The sequence below is a fragment of the Daphnia pulicaria genome, chromosome 8, assembly GCF_021234035.1.
Source record: "Daphnia pulicaria isolate SC F1-1A chromosome 8, SC_F0-13Bv2, whole genome shotgun sequence".
Taxonomy (NCBI): Eukaryota; Metazoa; Arthropoda; class Branchiopoda; order Diplostraca; family Daphniidae; genus Daphnia; species Daphnia pulicaria.
In genome coordinates, this window is record NC_060920.1 from 14,452,051 (window position 1) to 14,471,921 (window position 19,871).

A 19,871-nucleotide genomic window follows, 5' to 3' on the forward strand; every position below is an offset into this window, starting at 1 on the left:
CAGTCGATGGCTAGGGCGAAAGAACTCAGGCCGTAAACACCTCACCAAAGGGCCTTCCTCTAATAACAACCAACCCGGAGCCTCAGCATAATGACTTAACGTTCTCGACAAGTCTTATTCATCAAAATTATTGTATTTTCATCATTATGCAGCATAATTCCGTTCTGTGCATGTTCTGCTTATAAATTCGTGTCCTCTGGGCATTCAATCAATAAAATTTCAAAAAACATCTTCGCTATTTAATGTCATGAATAATTGCATTATTTTAATTTAGTATTCGTCTGGATCTCCATCATTCCTGAATTCACTTCCATCCCCCAAAACCTGTATTGTTGACTTTTTGGCTATCAAATAACTATAATTAACTGGATGCAATCTATAAAACCCCATCCAAGGTCTTAAGTAAAGCACGGTAAAGCAATAAGCCAAGGTTAAGGTTTATTTCCTTGGTCTCCACCGCAAGGTTTTGCAAAGCTAAATTACCCAATTGAGGTATAGCCATATTAGCCAATGGATTGCTAATCGCCCAGGGTCTGGAAAATAGTTTGAATGATGTTTTGCTCATGTTACAGACATTTTTAGACATTTTCTCCGTCCGAAAAGTAGTGCGCAGCATTTCATTTCGGATAACAAAATTTTTGGTTTCTTATCGTCAGTTTTATCTCGACTATTTATCCTCAATGTTGACATATTTTTCAATAAAGAGTTTATCGTGAGTTCTGTTTTTACTCTGGTCTCTGGTGGGTGTGTGCCAAGATGAAAACGATTCGACAAGAATTCCGGAAGAGTCAGTTTAATTTTAAACACGATAAGCCCCACGATTTCGCAATTTGGTCTGTAAGTATATCGCTATCTTCTCGACTTCTCCTGATGACTAACAGCTAGTTTAAACGAGGCTTCAACTGTTTTTCCTTGAAAAAGTGGCAAGTGAATCGGCAGAAAATTAACGGCTATTTCATCTTGTATCGATTCGTGGCGGCCGCCTTCTTTCTCTCCGTCCTCGTCGCAAACGGATCGATTAGTACCACCCCCAAATTTTTTTTTATTTATCTAACCAATCTAGGATTCATCATTCAGACTCTTCACTTAGTTGTAAGCCTGGCCATTCCAATCGAACTTCTCTTGCAGAAGGCGAATGACGAAACTGTTGGTGAGAAAACGAAACAAATAGGCCTACTATAAATAGACCCGTCTCACACATCCCATTTGGGTGGGTTTGATTGCACAGATGGCTTCAAATGGACTCTTTTGGCTCGTTTTTCTTGGTTTTTATACAATGTCACAAACTTGCTCTCCATCGCCATCTCGGTCATCTACTGGTTGGCTTTGTTCACACCAGGTATATAATGCTTAGATTTTTACCTCATCGTTGCTATTAATTTATAATAATCTTAAATTTCTCGAACATCATTTCTAGGTTCCGGATTGTCAGCGATGAATTTCCTAGTTCACGGATTCAACAGTATCATGTCAATTTGTGACATCTTAGTGAGCGGCAGACCCTGCCGTTTGATGCACTTCTATCATCCATTGGTCGTCATTTTAGCGTACATTGCCTTCAGCTCGATTTACTGGGCTGCTGGCGGGTTAAACTATGATGGTTCTTCCTATATCTATCCCGTTCTCAACTGGGACAACCTTAGCCTAACAGTTCCCTTCGTGACGATCGGTTTATTCATCGCACTGCCCGTCGTCCACACTCTCCTGTGGGCACTGCACAAACTTAGGGACTACGTGCTACGCAGCAGGATCAAAAGAAAAACTATGGGTCAATCGGTATCTGACGGCCAAGACAACCCAGTATTCGAATTATAGCTTTTTAAAAATAAATTTTGGTTTGGGACCAAAATAAACGACGCCTTTATGACTTTGTTTTTTAAATATAGCTGATAAGGGAGAAATATGTTGCCAGTAAAAAGATTATTTTTTATCGGAGATGTTTACATTTTTAAAAATGAACCGCAGTAAGCAATATATACACGACATGGAACTTTAGGTTGAAGGATTAACGCCACCCCAGGGCTTTCAGTCCTTTGACTTATATATAGACTTTAGTTTGTCACATTTTAACCAACCGCAACTTGTCAAGCTTCGTCGTGTGCTACACGTGTGAATTAATTAGAATTTGATGGCCAGATTTTGAAGGGTTTCCCAGGCGTGTGCAAGCGTTTCGTCCCCAATCGGTCGAATTCCACTTTCTCCCTCGTTCCACTCATAATCACATTTCAACGCCGATTCACGGTCAGTCGGCTGACCGCCATCGCTTTTGTTTCGCTGATTTATACTTTGTTTGGAATCTTGCGTAATGACGGGACGGGTTTACTTCCCAGGATACCTGTTAAACAGTACAACTCAATCCAGCATGTTCAGTCGATTTTTCGTCGTTCCAACTTTTTGACCACACGGCGTATTCCTCTGCCTCAGATATTCGCCAGTTTTGTGGTCTCCCTCTCCTGACCAAAGTATCGTGTGCTCCATAATAACTATTTGTGGTCGAATGAGTACGTTGGTGAGACACCGCAGAAAATGACAGACCATTTTTAAGATATAGACGTCATTCATGTGAGACATTTTTAAGGCCAACATCAATTTCGCTTTCGTTATTGAAGTGAGTGGAAAAATTATCTGGGATCTTTGAAACTTGTAGAAAGGGAACACTTTGTTGACCATGTATGACTAGCATTTTGGGTAGTTCCTAATGATAAGAGGAGTGGAAAATTAAACCAGTTTCTTGGACTTTGTAAAAAATCTAAACAAGTTGGACTTGTTTTGATTTCACGATAGTAGCACATTTTTGTCATTCCCAGAATCAAGAAGTATTCTGCATTCCACAGTAGTTGTTAATCTATCACTCTAGTAAGTGCAAAGAAGGAGTGATACAAAGAATCTTTAAAGAGTCTTTTCATTACAGTAATAATGAATCAATTCATCAAGTGATGCACTGTCTATTCAACTAATGCGACCAAATATGTGTAAAAAAAAAGGACTGAGAGTAAAAGGGAAGGCAAATTTGTACTGTGTTTTGGGAAGCTTCATGTCAGGGTGTCGCCTTTCGTTACCTGCAATGGACAAATGATGAGAATGGTGAATTAAATACTTATGATCACATTTATATTGAAAAATATTACTCTGGCTTCCAAGTATTCAATTTTTCGTTCTAGTCTGGTGATTTTTTCGTTGAGCACTGCTAGTCGTCCTCGGCAAGACATATCTGTGGGGGCATGTGCAAGGAAACGGGTTTTACGATGAAACTAAAATTTGTCAGTTTGTAGTGTCCTACCAAAAGAATTGAGAAAATCGGTAATCTTTTTAATGCTACTGGTGATGACTTCAATGTATTCTCTGTTGGCCCAATCTTGCTGGGTTTGTTTTTGAAGGGTTTGTTTCGTCGACATGTTTTCCCAACTTTGTTTGTGTTGTGAACTGTCAAATCAGCTCCATTAGCCACGCTTCACCATCGCAATCGTACGGAAATTGAAAATACGATAAAAATAGATTAAATATACAATCAAGAAATCGAAAATTATTTAAAATTCTCAAAACAAGTATTAAAATCCTGCCAATACCTTTAGATTTCACGAAAACAATTAAAACACACAGTAATCAGAAGGCATGTTGCTGAGTACAGCCGCTAGGTGACGCGAGCGTAGCCCTGTTATTGAAAATCTCCATTGAGCCCGAACGGCTGCAGCTGGGCAAGGAAGGAGGAGCATTGTGTGTGGAGGTGGGACGACGCGATAGGGGTAAGTCAAAGTGAAATGTGCCTTGCTTGCGTTAGTTTGGATTTTCAACCGTCTCGTTCAACTTGCCGCCTCTTTTCGATCTCTCCGTTTGACGTTATAGTGTTTGACTCGAAAAGCGACGAGGCGTTCTTGGCACGACAGAAAAAGTAACCGAAAAGTTGGACTCTCTATCAAGATGTCAGGGTGGGGCGTTTGATCTCACTCCCCCACACACAAAAATCGGAGAGGAGAAAAGAATAAAAAGCTTCTGCCAGTGTGTCGTCTGTATGTGCTGCTGTGCCGTGTAAGAAGTTGGCGTCAGAGAGACTCCCCATCTCTCTCCATCTTTGGCCGTGTGTGCTGCTAGTCTCTTCATTACGTGTGAAATGTCGGCCAACAAAATCGTCCTCAACATTTCGGCGCCAGTCTCATCTGCTGTCCAACAACAAACGGTCGTCCCGCCAGAGAGTGCCAAGAAAATGGCACGCAAAGACAAAGAGTTTCTGTGGGAACTCGACTCACAAGTGAAAGGTACTTACACATCACCTTTCTCACTTTTTCTGATTATTATTAGATTCTGTACATCGTATGTGGTTGATTTGGATTGTATATTATTGATATGTTTTCACTCATTGACGTGCATTTATGATCACAAACCGCGAATCCCCTAGAGTGCCGAAATGCAAAGGGCGAATAGCAACAGTCGCTCTCGTACATATTATATAGGAAATGAGTCGAGTCTCTGAGTTGGGAAGAAGTTTAGACGCAATAAGGTAGAAGGGCTTTCTGCGGTCGGAAGCCACCGGAAGCATTCGGTTGCTGTTTTCCTTATCACGGTCTACGAGTTGTGTTCAAGGTGATGCTCGTTATCACACGTTTCGTCGTCGTCAAAAGCAAAATAAAAACAGATTATCCGTTACTTTGTATAAACTACTAGCTAGGAATCATTGGCAACAATACGAATGTTTGGTTCGTGATGATACCCTCACGACTACGCACTCTGGTCAAAACCGGAAAAGGAAATGACAAATTTTTGGCCTCTGATCAAATTGTTTGATGTTTCTCCTTGGATTTTGACAATCTTTTGTTGTTTTGCCGTTGGTGTTAAATGGCAGCTGCGCAGAAGACCAGATGCCATTTTTCTATGAAAATTGTTGACTGGTCCTCTTTAAAAACTGGGTGGGGGTCATCTGGACGTTGATAAACGAGACCCTGCACTTTTAAAAGTGCTCGAAAAGATTTGTTCCACGAACTTTGAATGCATCTCCGACTCTTTTTCCTTAGTTTAAAGTGATGCCTTTATCTAATGTCTTGCGCCACGATCTTCATGTCCAAGATGCTGGGTGTTGGACACGGGGGGTCTTTTACGTAGTTAAATATATTCTCCCTCGGCCAGACATTTTGCCATTTTTTTCTAGAAGAAGGAGAAAAAATATAGTAAGCTCGAGGGGTTGTAACATTTCTCTCCCCTTGTCTACTCACCAGATGTGTGGGTGTAGATTTTCTCCCCCCTATCCGTCGTCGTTGGCGGAATGCTGTCGGATGTCGGCGGATGGGAACTAGTTCCATATGTTCCCTCCATTCATCCAGACAGTTGTGTCTGTCTGTTAGCAGCGATCGGTCGCTCAGTTGAATGTTCTTCACCCACGGATTTGTTGCATTGTTCGCCTGCCCCATTTGTTCTTGGCTCTAGTCGATGATCCCGACAACAACACAACATGTTTCAGTGCATTATCCAGCCACGAAACGGCTGGATTCATCCGGCTTTCACCGAAACGAAAGACGTCTTCCCAGGTTAGCCCTCGTTTCCTCCTGTGTTTTTTATTTTTATTTGATTTCTCAAGGGAATTAATTTCAAATGATGGCGGTTTTCACATCCGTAAACAGGAGTTGTTTATTGATTTTATTTTTTCGCCAAGATGATTTCTCCGAAAGATAAAAAAACAGGGTTGCCGCTTGTATACACATTTTTGCTATCTTGTCATTAGATATGATTGACAATAGGAGAGAGAGAGGTTTATGAACCGTCCCTCTCTCTTGTTCGTGTCATTATTATTCAACTTATCTTGTTCATTATTGTCTTGACATTGAACCCGCTACATTTTTCAGCTTGGCTGGTTCAGGTGAAGGTTCATGTTTCGCATTTTTCGAAACCGGTGTTCGTGAGACACACACACCCATTTCTTTATTTTTGTATTTTAAAATAAAAGGAGAAGTTGTAGTAGTAGAAAACAAAAACCCTAGAGTTAATGAATACGATTTGAAAGCAGGAACCGTGACTTTGAAACTTCAGGCCGTTATAAGTTAGCCCCCAAAAGTATAAATGTCGCTTTTCCTGCCGGCGCCACTCGCAGGCTGAAAGGAGAAGAAGAGTTTCTTTTTTCTCCTTCTTATCTTTTTCTTTTTGTATTTTGTTTGGCAACAAACGACATACAATGGGAAAAAATCAACTGTTGGGGCTGTGGCCAACTTCAGTCGGCTTCCAGCTTCGTCCGTGACCAGTCACGTTCCTCATTTTTAACCCGGGACGTCGATTTTTCTCTCGTTATTTTTCTCATCGTCAAACTTTACTCTCCGTACGTGTCGTGCATTCCAAGACCTGTCCTTAATGATAGAAAGTGACCTGTTCGGGACGAGGATAATCCCGCATCATTCCTTTGAGTAGCTTGTGAAAGCGGACAATTACACCGAGAGAAAAGCTAATCGAAACTGTGCATCCCTCTAATCGTCTATATACAGCGGAAAATAAAATCACCGAGAGAAAGAAAAAAAGAAAGCCAAGTTTGATTGAGGCCACGGGAGGCGCTGCAATCGCGGCCTGACTTGTCTCTAGCATTTATAAGACAGTCGATTAAGATTCTAAAATTCTACTCTGTCGATGTGCATCTGAAACGCATACCGTACGTGCCTTCACCCTCTCTCTCCACCTCCTTTTTCAGTCAGAAACCAACACATAGTATATAGTAGAAACACATTTTTTGAGGGGTTCGGGATTTTATAGGCGGGACTTTTCGGTTTGTTTCTCTCTTGTCTGCCGTGGCCCGCAGGGCACACGACACCACCAGCCGGATTCACGCCCTGTGGCGTTCCCGGGATAAAATAACGCTGTGTGTTGTGAGTTGTGGATACTATATTGCCATAGGAGAGCTTTTTGAGCGTTTTCAAAAAGGTTCCATCGAAACGCAGTAGAGAGTGTGCGATCGTGCTACGAGCTACACGTGCCGTGCGCTGGCCGATCTATTTCCACATTTTTCTCCCCCACTGTCGATTGTTGCTGTCGAGTCGATTTTTTTCGAGGGTTCCAAACAAGACAAACACGATTGCAGCCGTGTGTGACGAGAACTTCCGCCGAGTCCTCTTGTGTGTGTTTGAAAACACTATCGGCGACGACAAGTGAATGCGTTGACATGAGGCCCAGCAGCGCCACAGTACGTACGTCTGTCAGCCATCTTTGAATTTTAGGCCTCTCCTGGGCCTTGTTTTCTCGTCGACTCTCCGACAAAAGAAGCCCAAACGGAGGAAACAAACTTTTTTTGGGTTCCCCATTTTGTGTGTTTGTGTTTGTCGAGTTTGGAAAATTTTTGTTATCGACAACATGGCCAAGAGTCCAGTGATTCAAATGCAAAACTGGTTTCTCAACAACCAACATCAGTGGTGGTGTGGGCCGCCGATGAGCTACGGACACGACCACTCGGCCTGGTTCGAGTACACGGAAGCGCTTCAAGATGCTACAGGTTAGCTCCGTGATGGAAGTATTCATTTCTGGATTTTCTTTTACTTTGTACAAATGTGTCTCAACACGGTCACGAAATTTGAATCGATAATCTAGTCATTACTGCCATACCTGTTTGGGTTTGATGATACCACACCCAAAAAAAGAAGTAAATCAGAAAACATCTGTCTCTCTTGATGAAGTTTCCCCTATGCGCCGACAGGAATTTCATCCTTCCATCCAAAGGGGCCTGACCTCAAAAAAAGAAAAAGAACAAAATTTTTTTAATAACCCAACTTCCAACCCGCCGGGGCAACACGCCGCTTCCTTGTTGATATTAATGAGGAAAGATGGCCCGATTTCTCCAACTGCGCATGGCTTAATTCTTTTCTTTTTTTTTCTCTTCACTCTTTTGTTCACAAAACAGATATCCGGACACAACTGAATGAGCAACTGCGATGTCTCGACTACCGGATGGAGACGCAAATTTCAGTCGTCGGCGAATTACAGGATTTCTTCCGGCGTCGGGCTGAAGTGGAGCTGGACTACAGCAAAAACCTTGACAAGCTCTCAAAGAGTTTGTCGGCCCGCCACAAGGAGCAAAAGCAAAAGTAAGCTCAATCCAATTGGTCATCAACCCCCCCCCAACCTTTTTTCTTTCTCTCTTCCGCTGCGCACTTGTTTCGGATTTGAATTTCATGAAATCGGCTTGTGTGCAAGATATGGGGGGGAACCGATAAGCAGGCAATGTTTTCCTTTGAAACCAAAACAAGAACTGGTTATGAATAAGCTCCTCCCCTACAACAACATGCGTCCACGCCTTGTTGTACATCTTGTACGCTCTTCTTATCTGAGGAAACAATTTTAAACTTGTGTTTTTCCAACGATTTTCGGAAAGATTCTAACGACTTGGACCACGAAGATGGACCAAACACTTTTTTTTTCTGTTTGTTAATGGATTACGCTGGGAAGTTTGGAAGCAGGGATAAGGGGGGGAGAAAAAAACAACCAAGGAACGATAACATTCAGGATATCCCATTTCATTCCAGTATTCAAAGTTTCCGGTCCGCTGACATTTGTTAACTACATTCACAGCGGTCAAAATAGATTATAGAGAGTCGTACCGGTTTGATTGCTTTTCGTGAGTCCAAACACATGTGTGTGTGGGTTGAAAGAGGTCGATTTTTGTCCGTTGACTTGAAGTGGAGGAAAGCTATAAATACAGAAAAGTAGGGGGGTGTAGCTTTCCTCCCTCGCGTCGCTCTTCCAAATTTAGACGGGCCAACCGAGGGAGAAGAAGAAAAAAAAGCATCAAAGAAGTTGATTGCAGAGCTGAATGGTGAAAGTCGACGTCAGTTTCTTGTCTTGATAAACGGCTAGAACTCTCTCTCTCTCTCCACAAACACATTTCAGTTTTTCAAGCGCGGCAAGATATATTATTAACGGAATCCCGTTTATTTAAAAAAACTTTTTCTCCGTCACGCTCACGACGATATATTTTCTCCCCTCCGAAAAATCCGTTGTAACGTCACACCAGCCTCCTCAGATGAAATGAATTTTTCTTAAGCGAAGGGTCCCGTTTTTTTAGTTTTGTCAAACAGTATAGACTATTTATCTTTCACTGTTATTCATTTCGTTTCGAATTTTTTGTTGTTTTGACAATTCAACCAAAACAGACGGGAGCAGTGGCACTTGTTTTCCAGCTACGCCTCTTGGCAGCACTTGGTGGCACAGACCAAACGTCAAGCCAGGGATCACGCCCTGCTGAGCGACATTTACGCCAACACGGTCATCCAGCGCCTCGGCCAGGTCACCGAAGAAGTCCAACGCATCTACCGACGTGTAAGTTTCTCTCTCTCCCTTTTGTTTTCAATTGCACTATCTAAATAAAGTCATTAGGAGCTCGATTTTTTTTTGTTTTCCTGGTACCGCGTGCAAGTAGTATCGCCCATCTGGCTCTTGTTGCATGTATACGGCTTCTTCCCGCCTACGGTCGTTAAGCTTTTATTTTCGACTGTTTGTGTTTTCTCCTTCCGCTAACAAACGCGACTCGTTTAAGTGACCATTTTTTTCTCTCTTCTTTCAAATGTAAAATGAAATGAAGTATACAACTACGTACATAGTGGCTGTTAGAGTCATCTCGAGTCTAACTCGCCATCAATAGCACGTAAAAATGTTTTGTTTGGGGTGTTTTTAGTGCCGCGAAGTGGGCTACGAGAGTCACGAAGAGCTGTTGAAGGTGCTGCACGAATTGCACGCGGCCATGAAGACGTCGCAGATGTACCAGCTGGAGCAGAGGCAAGCCGATACAAAGTTGCGCTACGTCGAGGCGCAGCGCCAGAAATTGGAGTCGTCGATCGCCCGCGAAAAGCTGGAAAAGTCGAAGAAATTCAAATTGATCGAAAAAGAGATCGCCAAACGACAGGCCAAATACAACGACGCTCATCTCAAGGCCCTCAAGGCGCGCAACGAGTACGTTCTCTGCATGGACGCCGCCAACTCGGCCGTCCACAAGTACTTTATCGACGATCTCTCCGATATCATTGACGTAATAGACTCAAACACCTCTCCTTCCTGTCGCTTGTTCGACGACTAATTATAATTTTTTCTTCAACTCGTCCACTTATCGATTTCCGATTGGCGACAGTGTATGGACATTGGCTTCCACAATTGCGTGGGCCGGGCGCTGCAAGTTCACGTTTCGGCCGAAGAGAACATTCGTCGCTCGCTCCAAGTACGATTGTTTGACAGCGACTGTGTGTGTCGCTCGACGGGCTTCCCAATTGGATAATGCTCATGTCTCCTTTTGTTTTCTAGATAAGCGTCGACGGCATGAACAAGTGCTTGAGCAACCTGGACTCTAGAGCGGATAAACAGCGCTTCCTGGAAGCCAATCACACGGCCTTTATGATTCCGAAAAAATTTGACGCGGCCACCTATCAGAACAAGATCGACGAGGTGGGTTTGGGTTGGTTTTTTATATGCGCAGTAAACGGAAGCATTATTGCTATAATTAATACATGTTTTTCTTCCTTTGTGTGGTGTGTCGAAATGGCCTCTATCAATGGGTAAAAGCCTGTAATTTTTGTTTCTCTCTTTTTTTATGGTTTCAGGGAAGTTTCGAATTGATGATGGTCCCCCAGGTGCGTGAGGAATTCGAGTCGCGCTACTTGCAGCTGCACAAGCGTCTGACCTCGCTGCGGGCCGAGTCGGAGGAGGTCTGGAAGACACTAGAGACGGCCGAGAGCTCTCTCATGGAGATGATTTCGGCCAAGGACTACGACGTCACGCCGTATTTCGCCGCCGCCGCAACTATCGATGATGACAAGTTCCCACCGTCGACTGCCCCTTTCAAACAGCCAGAAGCCGCCCTGCTCAAATTACGCGCCGACCGACAAGAAACGGAAGATTTCTACCTGAATGTATTCATTATTTTTAATGACACGCTGAAGGACAATTTAATTTTAATTGCTTGTCTGTTTTTTTTCTATTCGCCATTAGAAATTTCACGAGTACATTTTGAAATCCAACCTGATGCATCGGCTGCAGGCCAAGTACGAATTGATTCACAAAACATTGGCCCAGGACGGATCTCAGTTGCCGACGTCGCCGAAATTGGCTTCTCTGTCGACCGTCGCCACGACTCCCAATCCGCTAGGCGGAAAGCCGCGACGTCGAAGGATCGGTCGAACCCCATTGATTGGCCAGCCTAAACTCTTTGGAGGCAGCCTGGAGGAGTACCTGGAGGCCACCAATGAAGAAATTCCGCTGGTGATGAAGAGCTGCATTCGCGTCATCAATCTTTATGGCTTGCACCATCAGGGCATCTACCGCGTCTCCGGCAGTCAGGTGGAGATCAACAACTTCCGCGAGTCGTTCGAGCGTGGCGAAGATCCGCTGGCTGACGTCACCGATGCCTCCGATATCAATTCGGTGGCCGGCGTTTTTAAATTGTACCTGCGCGAGCTGAGGGAGCCCCTGTTCCCCATCCTATTTTTCGATCAGTTCATGGAATTGGCACGTAAGTCTATAAATATCAAAAAAAGTAGCGGTCGATTTTTTGTTCCGGTTGGATTGCTCATGCGATTTATTTTTAACGACAGAGCTCCCTTCCAAGGAGGATTTCAAAACTCGGATGAGGGAAGTGGTCCAGACTTTGCCACGGCCCGTCTTTGTCGTGATGCGCTATCTCTTTTCCTTTTTGAATCAGTAAGTCAAGGTCACGGTGTGTGTCTGATAAAGTGGTCGTACCCTTTTTTTCCTAATTTGTTTGTTTGTTTGTTTATTTTGCCCGTCTCTTTTTTGATAGCTTATCCGAATACAGCGACGAAAACATGATGGATCCTTATAATTTGGCCATCTGTTTCGGCCCTACTCTAGTCCCGGTTCCGGAAGACAAGGATCAAGTGCAGTATCAAAATTTGGTTAATGAATTGATTAAGAATATCATCATCAATGCCGAAGACATCTTCCCCAATGACGGCGGCGTCCTCTACGAGCGATACATCTCCAGAGAACCCGACGAAGGGTACGCATCCTTTCTTATCGCTCACCAACAACACAAAAGGAGTTCCATATTTCATTTTTCTTTTGGCCCTTTTTTTTTATCGCCCTGCAGGGAAGTGGGCGAGGCTCCGTCTGATACCATGTCGGAAGAAGTAGATTCCGAAGTCTATCCTTCGGAAGATGGTAAACAAAAATCGATCGATTGTCACACGACCCTTTTTTTTAGTTATTCCTCGGTTGACTTCATTTTTCCCGTATTTTTTCTTCGGTTAACTTTTCAGATTCAGTGTTTCGTGAAAAAGATATCAGCTTGCAATTGTTTGGCAGTGAGTTTTTTTTTTTAAACCCATTTATTATTTTATTATTTGATTCCCTTCCGGTTGTTTTTCGACTTTACAGACTAATCGTGTATTTTTTTTTTCGACTATGTAGAAGCGGAAACGCTGGAGGCAATTGCTCAGTTTGATTTCACGGCCCGATCGCAACGCGAACTCAGTTTTAAGAAGGGCGATCTGCTGACGCTGTACACTCAAGTGTCGAGCGACTGGTGGAAGGGAACCAAAGACGGTCGTGATGGACTCGTTCCCGACAAGTATATCATGCTGCGTATCAGGGACGAAGATCGAGATCGTCTGGAAATCGGGAAAATGTCGACAACCAGTGGAAGCAGCAGCTCAGAAGAGTCTGCCGCCGCTGCTCGCCGTCGAACTTCAAGTTCCAGTGATGCGTCGGCTTCTTCAGCACGACTTTCCAAGATAAGACAGGACAGTCGGATGCTGACAGGTTCAGAGTCGATTGATTCCGAATCACCAGTTCCCTCTCTACCATCACCCAGGTACTTAAACGTGAATAAATTTAATTAAGTTGATTATTTATACGTCATTTTAATTTTTTTTTTAGCTTGGAGAAACGTGTGCGAACTGGACCGACAATAGCTTTGGTACGACCGACAACTCTGTCTTGTCAGGGACCTGCTTTGCAGCCACCGCCCAGCCCGAAGCTATCGGTTTCGCCTCAATCATCAGTCACAATCGTCTGCAATAGCAACGGATCCTCAACCGTCGTTTGTCCGATAGTTTCGACATCTTCGGTGATGGAGAGTGTTGCCAAAGAGGTAGTTCACACCTCTGTTTGACCTCGTACGTCGTCGCTTTTTTTTTTTTTTTGTTATTTCGCCTTTGGTTTTTGTTTTTTTTCCAGTTTCATGTCCGTTTTGCTTAATGCCATCTGTCTTTCTTGACCGTATCGCTTTTTAGATTACCACCACACCACCGCAATCTTCTTTTGGCTATGTTTAATCGTTTGCATGTTGGTTAGCATTTCCAAAAAAAAAAAAATTATTCTTTTTCTCTCTCTCTCTCTTTGGAGTGATGCCGTATATACATTTCCGAAACAAGACCACCACCACCACTCTTCTGTTATTATTTTCGTTCTGCCTGATGGATTGTTTGCGTGTTTGGGGGAGTGTTTTTATCCTTCTTCTTGGTCAACCGAATGTGAAAGCAAAAAACAAAAAACAAAATAATAATTTGATACCCGGACTCTGCCTGTGATCGGAAGCAAACACCTTCACTTCTAATGGATTCGGTTCCGGTTGAATCTCTCCTGTAATTGATTGTGTAATCTATAATTTTGTTATTTCTGTGCCTAGCAGAGCGTTGCGGCAGCGGTGGTGGAGGAAGCGGTGGCAGCAGACCCATTGGTCGTGCCGTCGTCGGTGCGTTGCACGGAGCAAGCCATTAACGAGACCCTGACGAATTTTCCGGCCACGGTGGTGACCCATTTGGACGACAGCGGCGACCGGGACAGCCTCTCTGAGAGTTTGACGCTCAGCGACGAAAAGAGCCTTTGCGATAGTTTCACTAGTCTGGACACACTGGATCAAGAATTGGATCACGAACTGCCGGTGCCCGTTGTCGAAAAGGCTCGACTGGAACCGGCCAATCAAGCTGGGAGTTTGCAGAATTTGGAAGCCACCCTGGAAGTGGAAAACGCGCCCGTATTTCGGCGACAGAGATGGGAGACGAGGAGTATGACCAACTTGGAACGCTCCACTGGACCAGAAAAGCTCAACATTTCAGTGGGCGGTTGGAGTGAAGCCAAAACGACGGAAGGTGCGGCTGCTGCCAACGATCACGGATCTGCATTGGCTCCAGCTAAGGGCTCGTTTGTTCGCCGACGTGATCTTTGGGAAAAGAGGACATCCATCACATCGACGCCGGCTGCAGTACCTGTGGTCCCCACAACCACAGCCACTTCGCAGCCGCAAAGACCCAAGCACACGCCCGACTTGGTGATGGACTTGCCTCCATCACTGCCGCTCAGTTCCAGCCCCAAAGAAGGTGACAGTTTGGTCGATCCGGCCAGCAGAAAACGACACGAATCGGAGAGCAGCAGCGGCAGCAGCAACAGTTCCAGCCCGGGCAGTCCCGATATGACGACAGCCGCCGAGACTTTTGCCATGCAGAATCAGAGTACATTAAAGAAAAGTACCATCAAACAGATCAAGAAAGACAAAGCCGACGCTGCTGCTTCTTCCGTTTCCGCTTCGACAACAGTCACGGAGACCACTGCTACCCCAGCGATGGCCGTCACGGTCACGGAAGCCTCCCCCCGGCCCTCGGTTAAAGTCAGCGTCACAGCTTACGGATCTGCAGCTCCCATTTCGTCTAGCATGCGTCCCATCACGCCCAAGATAGCTAATCGTTTTCCACACCACATGAACCACCTCTACGCTACCCCGATGCCCGTCCTACCCGTAGCGTTTGCTGCCGAAGCGGCCGCTGCCGCCACAACACCCTCCTCGGTTGATGCCAATCGACCGCAACTCAAAATGAAGCCACAAGTTCTCAAGAAACCCACGTTGCCGGTCTCGCTGAGCTCGCCGGAATCCTCACGCCGAACCAGTTTCGACCAGGATTCTCACGTCTGAGAGATGCTGCCTAATAAATCAACAATTAAATTAGGTAGTTATCTGTATACACACATCACAAGGTATCGACACGGGACCACACGCGGGATACCCCAGATCGCTTCCAGAATCCTTGCCAAAACTCCCATCACACAAGAAAAAGGAAACGGAGGGAGAGAGAGTCTAAAAAGAGATCGGATTTTATTTTTTCCTTCTTCTCGCAATTCTTGCCGATGAATTGTCTTTTTCCTATGCTGTTCGCGTACCTACGAATGTCCTGGGCCAGTAGCTGACCCGATTCCCGCGCTTGTCAAAAACTTTTTTATATGTTGTTGTATTTCCTTCACCGTCACTGTCTGGTTATCAATCCCCCCGACCCCTTTCCTTATTTTTAAATCTCGCCCCATTACAAAAGTCCTACTTTAAAATTACGAATCAAGATTAATATCAATTCCCCAAAATGTGTGCTATTTTTTTCCATCAAAGTGCAAGTATTATCACAATTTGTTTCGAAATTCCATTCTGTCGAATTGCTGACTTTTCCTCCATTTTGGTATTTTTTTTTCTCCCTTTCGTATTCTAAACATCTGTAGACCAGAAATACAATATTGAACTTTCGATTTGTTTGTGGGATTTCATTAGTACGTAAGCGTTTCATATATTTATGGAACAAGAAAAGTCTCACTAAATTATACATTTTTTTCATGTTAAAAAAGGAAAAAAAAGGGACAAAAACTGACCATTTCGTCCATTCAGAAAACTTTTTAAATCTTTTAACTCAACTCAAATCCGGCACCAGATTGAAGAGCATAGATTAATTTATCTCTTAAAACGTTCTCGTCGTGGAATTCGGGTAACTTCAATAAATTCATGCAGGTGCTTGCGGTCGGAAGTCGATCGTCCGTACCGGCGTTTTGAATACAGAAAGGCGGATCCAATTCTTTAAAGCCAAGCAATGGAGGTCTAGAGCAACTGGTTACAAATTTGAGCAGGTGTCGCTTTCCGGAATCGTCAAACTTGGATACGACTCGCCAAAATCCTTGGATGACTGGATGCGTTGAAGTGTAGCCACCGGTGTAGTGCGTGTGTTGTTTTAGGTCCTCTAAATCAACCGGTGTGTATGCACCTGACACCAACACCTGCAACTCTCGGTAGCTAAATGTTTGCAACCACTCGATATCGATGACATTCGCCAATCCCTGCGACGCAATTGAACAGTGAATGACTGGCAAATTAAACAGTGAAAAATCACACATTATACCTGGCGGAATGCATTGCATTGCAAACGGATTTGCTTGTTGAGTTTGTAGTCCGCCACCAAATGGATGTATTCGATACGATTTGAAGACGTGACGGGAATGTTGGATCCGTTCGGTTTCAGTTCTTCCACCTAAATAGAGAAAGTCGTTGGTTGAAAAGAAACCCGTGGAAAGATATTCCTTGACTAATTTACCCTCGTTTCGCCCAATTCGCTGCTCACTATGGTGAAATCGAGTCCGAGTTCGGTGACATCACCATCATAATGGCGGAGATAAAGAAGATTCTTGTGAAGTACTGGGTCTAAGGAAGCCAAATGATGGACGTCCAAACTAGCACTGGCCTGGCCAAGGATCTTGGAGAGAAAGAAATCCGCCATCGGCAATTCCACCAGCAAATTCTCGTACAAAGCCTAATGATAATCACGACATTAGAACCACCATAAAGCATTAAGAAAGCTGTGTTCAATCCCACCTTTCCCAGCATACGACCGATAAAGTAGTAATGGGCTGGGAAATCCGAAACGAGGACAGCCACACCGGGATTAGGGTAGAGCAAGTTATCGTGTGTTAAGCGGAAAAACCCGCGATTCGGATCGAAACTCGTTTTCAGCAACTCTGACAGGAATTCACGAAATATACCACCACCATCGACTCCGGCTTCATCCAATCCTACAGCGTTCGTTAACTGGACTCTCATCTTAAATCGCAGATTTGGTTCTGTCAAGATAAATTTCAGTTAATCTTCTGTTATCCTTCAGAATTGTGAATGAAACTCACCATTTTCAAGGGAAAGTTTATCGAAAGCGTCCTCATAAATATAATTCCGGCGAATCATGACCTGAATGGATGGACCTCGAAGGAAATTGGCCTCTCCCTGTTGCTGCATTTTATCATTGAGGATCCATTGCTGCCACATTTTGACCCGATCGGTGAACGAGAACACAAACGGAATTTCACGCAGAATGGCTAAGGTTCGCACCTCTCTTGTTGACAACATAGAACTACCTTCCTCTTCTACTAAGAAATATTATTAAGTAAATTATACTCTTTTAGAGTGTCGACACGAAGGAAAAATTACCAATTTCATTCCTGGTTAATGGTCGGATAGCCCTAAACGGACGGTGAAGTCTGCCTTGCCTACGGAAAGACAGCTGGCCATTCCTCTCCAAAGGCAGGGCAATTCTTCCAGTTATCCAAACCCAACTAGGACAGAACGGTCGGCGCGTATCTCTTGTGTGCAACTGGCTGACGAGATTCACTGTAGACTACAATGAAGAGTAACACTCATTTTGTGTCCATGTGTTGAATAAATTAGCCTTACTTTGAACAGATGCATCCACAGTCGGGTATCTTCTTGTGTGTTACCGGTGGAAGTAGTACGGGTCTTGACAAAGTTGAAGGATGTGCTTGGGCGAGTATCAGGATAAGCAAGTTCCACCAATCCAAGGCAAACGTCACGCAATATAGAAGCCAGTTCGACCACTTCAGTTAGGCTGAACGGCATAGCTCCAGAAACTGGATCTAATAAATGAGCAATAAATTGTTAAGTTAAAAATTATTTTCGAAAAAGACTATGAAGAAGACGAACCCGATTCGTTGTAAAATTCGGAGTCGTCCAACGTTACTAAAAGATGACTGAAAAGTGAACAGAAAACATCTAACACGGGTACGATTCGGTCAATTTCCGAATGCGCCAAATGAACACCTTTCGCCAAAAGTTGAACCAAGGACGTATCCGATGAACCAAACAGTGACACTTGCTTTTCTGATTTGATATGGCCTAACAACTGTTGCAGATAGCAAGGTTTGAAAGCCAACGTATATAGTAGCCTAGAAATTATGGTGCGGTTAAAAGTTACAGAGTCTAAACGAGTACATTTATGTATTGCTATATACCTGCACTTGTGGAGCGCCAATCGATCAGACAGCAACAGATTGTGACCGACGACACACAAATCTGGTAGAACGTCAGGTATTTGCAGGGCTGTTACCAATACATGTACCGTATTGATATTATTAAGTAACTCACAGCAACGAGTCATTATCTGTAGCAATCAAGGAAAATGACATAACTGATTTGTGAAATGAACCAGATATTTCAATGTTTTTACTTCTTGTTCGGCAGCTTTAAATATGTTAGTTTGTACATCTTCTTCGTCTGAGTCGTCGTCGTCTTCGTGAACTTCAGCAGTTTGCATGAATTGAAGACATCCGCTTAAACGACTTACTGTGGCAACGTAGAATGACAGCACTCTATCGTCCTTAAGTTCTATTTTAAGAAGAAATCATTGGTACTTAAAGAATCAAGAATGGTTAACTGAATTCTTAAGTTACCAGGGTGTCCATCTGCCAGCACCAGAATGCTATGAAGAAGCCACGGATTTCTTGCACAAGCTTCATTGTTTTGAAGCAAACATAACAAAGGAATTTTGTTATTATTCTGCCTCAAAGACGGAAGAATGAAATTTGTGATTGGTTCTGAATACGCTGGTTCCAGAAATTCTCGGCTAAAGGATGCAACTACAGTGTTACTAAACGAAAATAAATTTAAATAAATTTAAAAGTGGGATAATAAATAGAAAAATTCTTTTTCAAACCGATGATTTATATTCATTGTCGCCGATGCAAATTCTAGGGGTTGAAAAATAAAGTCCAACAGGCAACCAGAAAGAGGGGTTGGTGCCTTTGTGGTGGGCTCAACTAAAGGTGGTATTTTAACATCAACAATCTGGCGTAACTGGGTAAAATAACCTAAAATAAAGATAATTTTTATTTGCAAAAAAAAAAGTTTGTGATAACAAGGAAAGAATGTTACCTTTTCGAGACAGGAAAAAAAATATTGAACCCAAAATCATATCAGCTGTTTGAACTCCTACACTTTTTCTCCAGCCCTCTGCATTGAGGAAGATTTCCAAGACCCTCCAGTGGGACCCTTTGCTCTCTCCAGTTGGTAAATGAATAGTATCAGATATGTAGCACAGAGTTAAGCTGAGGAATTGAGCAAGGCTAAATGTGAATGGTTTCTCAGTTTGGCATTGCTTCATTATGCTAGGTGAATTTTTTATCACCAGCTGTGATAGCCACACAAGTTTGTTAGCATCTTTCTCTTTATCAAAGAAGAACTTAAGTTTGTTGATCAAAGATGTCAACAGTTGTAAGTTAATATTTTGGAAATTGGTGGCCTGTATTCTTTCAAACTCTTGTCGTTGAATGTTCTTTTGAAGGGATCTAGCTTGGCAACCTCGAAAAAAAGCTTGAATGATAACAGCACTTTGGTTTTGTCGACGTAAATCCTGCATTAGCAATAAAATAGGTTAGTAATGAATGATCTTGAGTTGAAATGCAATATTTTTGTTTTACTTCTCTTTTTTGCCTTTCTAGTTGTGTTCTCTGGAGAAAAATGTCTCTTTGACTATGTTTTGATGCGCCTCCCAAACTTTGGACAGGTTTTCGCCTGTACTCTCCCTCAAAACTAAACATTTCAAAAACAACGGAATCGATCCAGGTCTTGTGGACTATTTGCGAGTTGCCGTAATTGGATCCTTTATCCTTTTATTGTGATAAATTGGTGACTTTGGGAAACTGAACAGCAGACGTTTTTCACAAGAATGACTAAACTTACGGTGTTGCGCAATAAAATAACAAGCTATAAACAGGTGAAATGGCAGAAAATCTATTCGTGTATCGCGAGATACAGAGAATATTTTCAAAAAGCAATTAAAACATAAACCGTAAAATATTCTCTTTTATTTTCAGACCAT

At 43.3% G+C, this 19,871-nt stretch overlaps 4 protein-coding genes and 1 long non-coding RNA gene across 11 annotated transcripts; 2 read left to right on the forward strand and 3 right to left on the reverse strand.

Moving 5' to 3' along the window:
* The first annotated feature begins 735 nt into the window (after positions 1–735).
* On the forward strand, positions 736–1,848 carry LOC124312164 (protein rolling stone-like). Its single transcript, XM_046776661.1, has 4 exons — positions 736–837; positions 922–1,150; positions 1,229–1,339; positions 1,418–1,848. The coding sequence occupies exons 1-4, from the start codon at positions 757–759 to the stop codon at positions 1,813–1,815; spliced, it is 819 nt and encodes a 272-aa protein (XP_046632617.1). The 5' UTR covers positions 736–756; the 3' UTR covers positions 1,816–1,848.
* Positions 1,849–2,929: 1,081 nt separating this feature from the next.
* LOC124312193 (probable protein BRICK1-B) lies at positions 2,930–3,458 on the reverse strand. Its single transcript, XM_046776703.1, has 3 exons — positions 3,281–3,458; positions 3,129–3,211; positions 2,930–3,059 (listed from the first exon to the last, which is right to left on the reverse strand). Exons 1-3 carry the CDS (start codon positions 3,393–3,395, stop codon positions 3,033–3,035), a joined length of 225 nt encoding a protein of 74 aa, XP_046632659.1. The 5' UTR covers positions 3,396–3,458; the 3' UTR covers positions 2,930–3,032.
* Positions 3,459–3,647: 189 nt separating this feature from the next.
* Positions 3,648–15,469, forward strand: LOC124312043 (SLIT-ROBO Rho GTPase-activating protein 1-like). Of its 7 annotated transcripts, XM_046776455.1 has the most exons (16): positions 3,648–3,743; positions 3,844–4,253; positions 7,862–8,045; positions 9,111–9,276; positions 9,632–9,982; positions 10,082–10,168; positions 10,252–10,392; positions 10,548–10,856; positions 10,936–11,455; positions 11,538–11,643; positions 11,744–11,962; positions 12,053–12,123; positions 12,222–12,266; positions 12,373–12,775; positions 12,841–13,054; positions 13,592–15,469. In XM_046776455.1, the coding sequence occupies exons 2-16, from the start codon at positions 4,109–4,111 to the stop codon at positions 14,870–14,872; spliced, it is 4,242 nt and encodes a 1,413-aa protein (XP_046632411.1). In that variant the 5' UTR covers positions 3,648–3,743; positions 3,844–4,108; the 3' UTR covers positions 14,873–15,469. The 7 variants fall into 7 exon arrangements, with proteins under 7 accessions (XP_046632411.1, XP_046632410.1, XP_046632412.1 ...); XM_046776454.1 differs by having other exon boundaries at positions 3,730–4,253; XM_046776456.1 differs by having other exon boundaries at positions 3,730–4,253; positions 13,595–15,469.
* LOC124312249 lies at positions 7,655–12,240 on the reverse strand. Its single transcript, XR_006910446.1, has 3 exons — positions 12,152–12,240; positions 8,818–8,820; positions 7,655–7,667 (listed from the first exon to the last, which is right to left on the reverse strand). It is a non-coding gene; the product is annotated as an uncharacterized LOC124312249 (long non-coding RNA).
* Positions 15,240–19,704, reverse strand: LOC124312053 (ubiquitin-protein ligase E3C-like). The gene is made up of 14 exons (XM_046776482.1): positions 19,471–19,704; positions 18,926–19,403; positions 18,708–18,861; positions 18,445–18,641; positions 18,222–18,379; positions 18,007–18,155; positions 17,699–17,940; positions 17,432–17,631; positions 17,189–17,375; positions 16,888–17,124; positions 16,583–16,827; positions 16,305–16,520; positions 16,113–16,241; positions 15,240–16,050 (listed from the first exon to the last, which is right to left on the reverse strand). Exons 1-14 carry the CDS (start codon positions 19,588–19,590, stop codon positions 15,625–15,627), a joined length of 3,138 nt encoding a protein of 1,045 aa, XP_046632438.1. The 5' UTR covers positions 19,591–19,704; the 3' UTR covers positions 15,240–15,624.
* Positions 19,705–19,871: the final 167 nt, after the last annotated feature.

Coding starts and splice junctions, on each gene's coding strand:
- LOC124312193 (XM_046776703.1), bottom strand. CDS start 3,395: ATGTCGACGAAACAAACCCTTCAAAAACAAACCCAGCAAGATTGGGCC. Junction 3,212..3,280: donor CGATTTTCTCAATTCTTTTG/GTAGGACACTAC, acceptor ATGCCCCCACAG/ATATGTCTTGCCGAGGACGA. Junction 3,060..3,128: donor TTGAATACTTGGAAGCCAGA/GTAATATTTTTC, acceptor TGTCCATTGCAG/GTAACGAAAGGCGACACCCT.
- LOC124312043 (XM_046776455.1), top strand. CDS start 4,109: ATGTCGGCCAACAAAATCGTCCTCAACATTTCGGCGCCAGTCTCATCT. Junction 10,857..10,935: donor CGGAAGATTTCTACCTGAAT/GTATTCATTATT, acceptor ATTCGCCATTAG/AAATTTCACGAGTACATTTT. Junction 11,456..11,537: donor TCAGTTCATGGAATTGGCAC/GTAAGTCTATAA, acceptor TTTTAACGACAG/AGCTCCCTTCCAAGGAGGAT.
- LOC124312164 (XM_046776661.1), top strand. CDS start 757: ATGAAAACGATTCGACAAGAATTCCGGAAGAGTCAGTTTAATTTTAAA. Junction 838..921: donor ACGATTTCGCAATTTGGTCT/GTAAGTATATCG, acceptor TCCTTGAAAAAG/TGGCAAGTGAATCGGCAGAA. Junction 1,340..1,417: donor GTTGGCTTTGTTCACACCAG/GTATATAATGCT, acceptor CATCATTTCTAG/GTTCCGGATTGTCAGCGATG.
- LOC124312053 (XM_046776482.1), bottom strand. CDS start 19,590: ATGTTTAGTTTTGAGGGAGAGTACAGGCGAAAACCTGTCCAAAGTTTG. Junction 16,521..16,582: donor TCGGTCGTATGCTGGGAAAG/GTGGGATTGAAC, acceptor GATTATCATTAG/GCTTTGTACGAGAATTTGCT. Junction 16,051..16,112: donor AATGCAATGCATTCCGCCAG/GTATAATGTGTG, acceptor ATTGCGTCGCAG/GGATTGGCGAATGTCATCGA.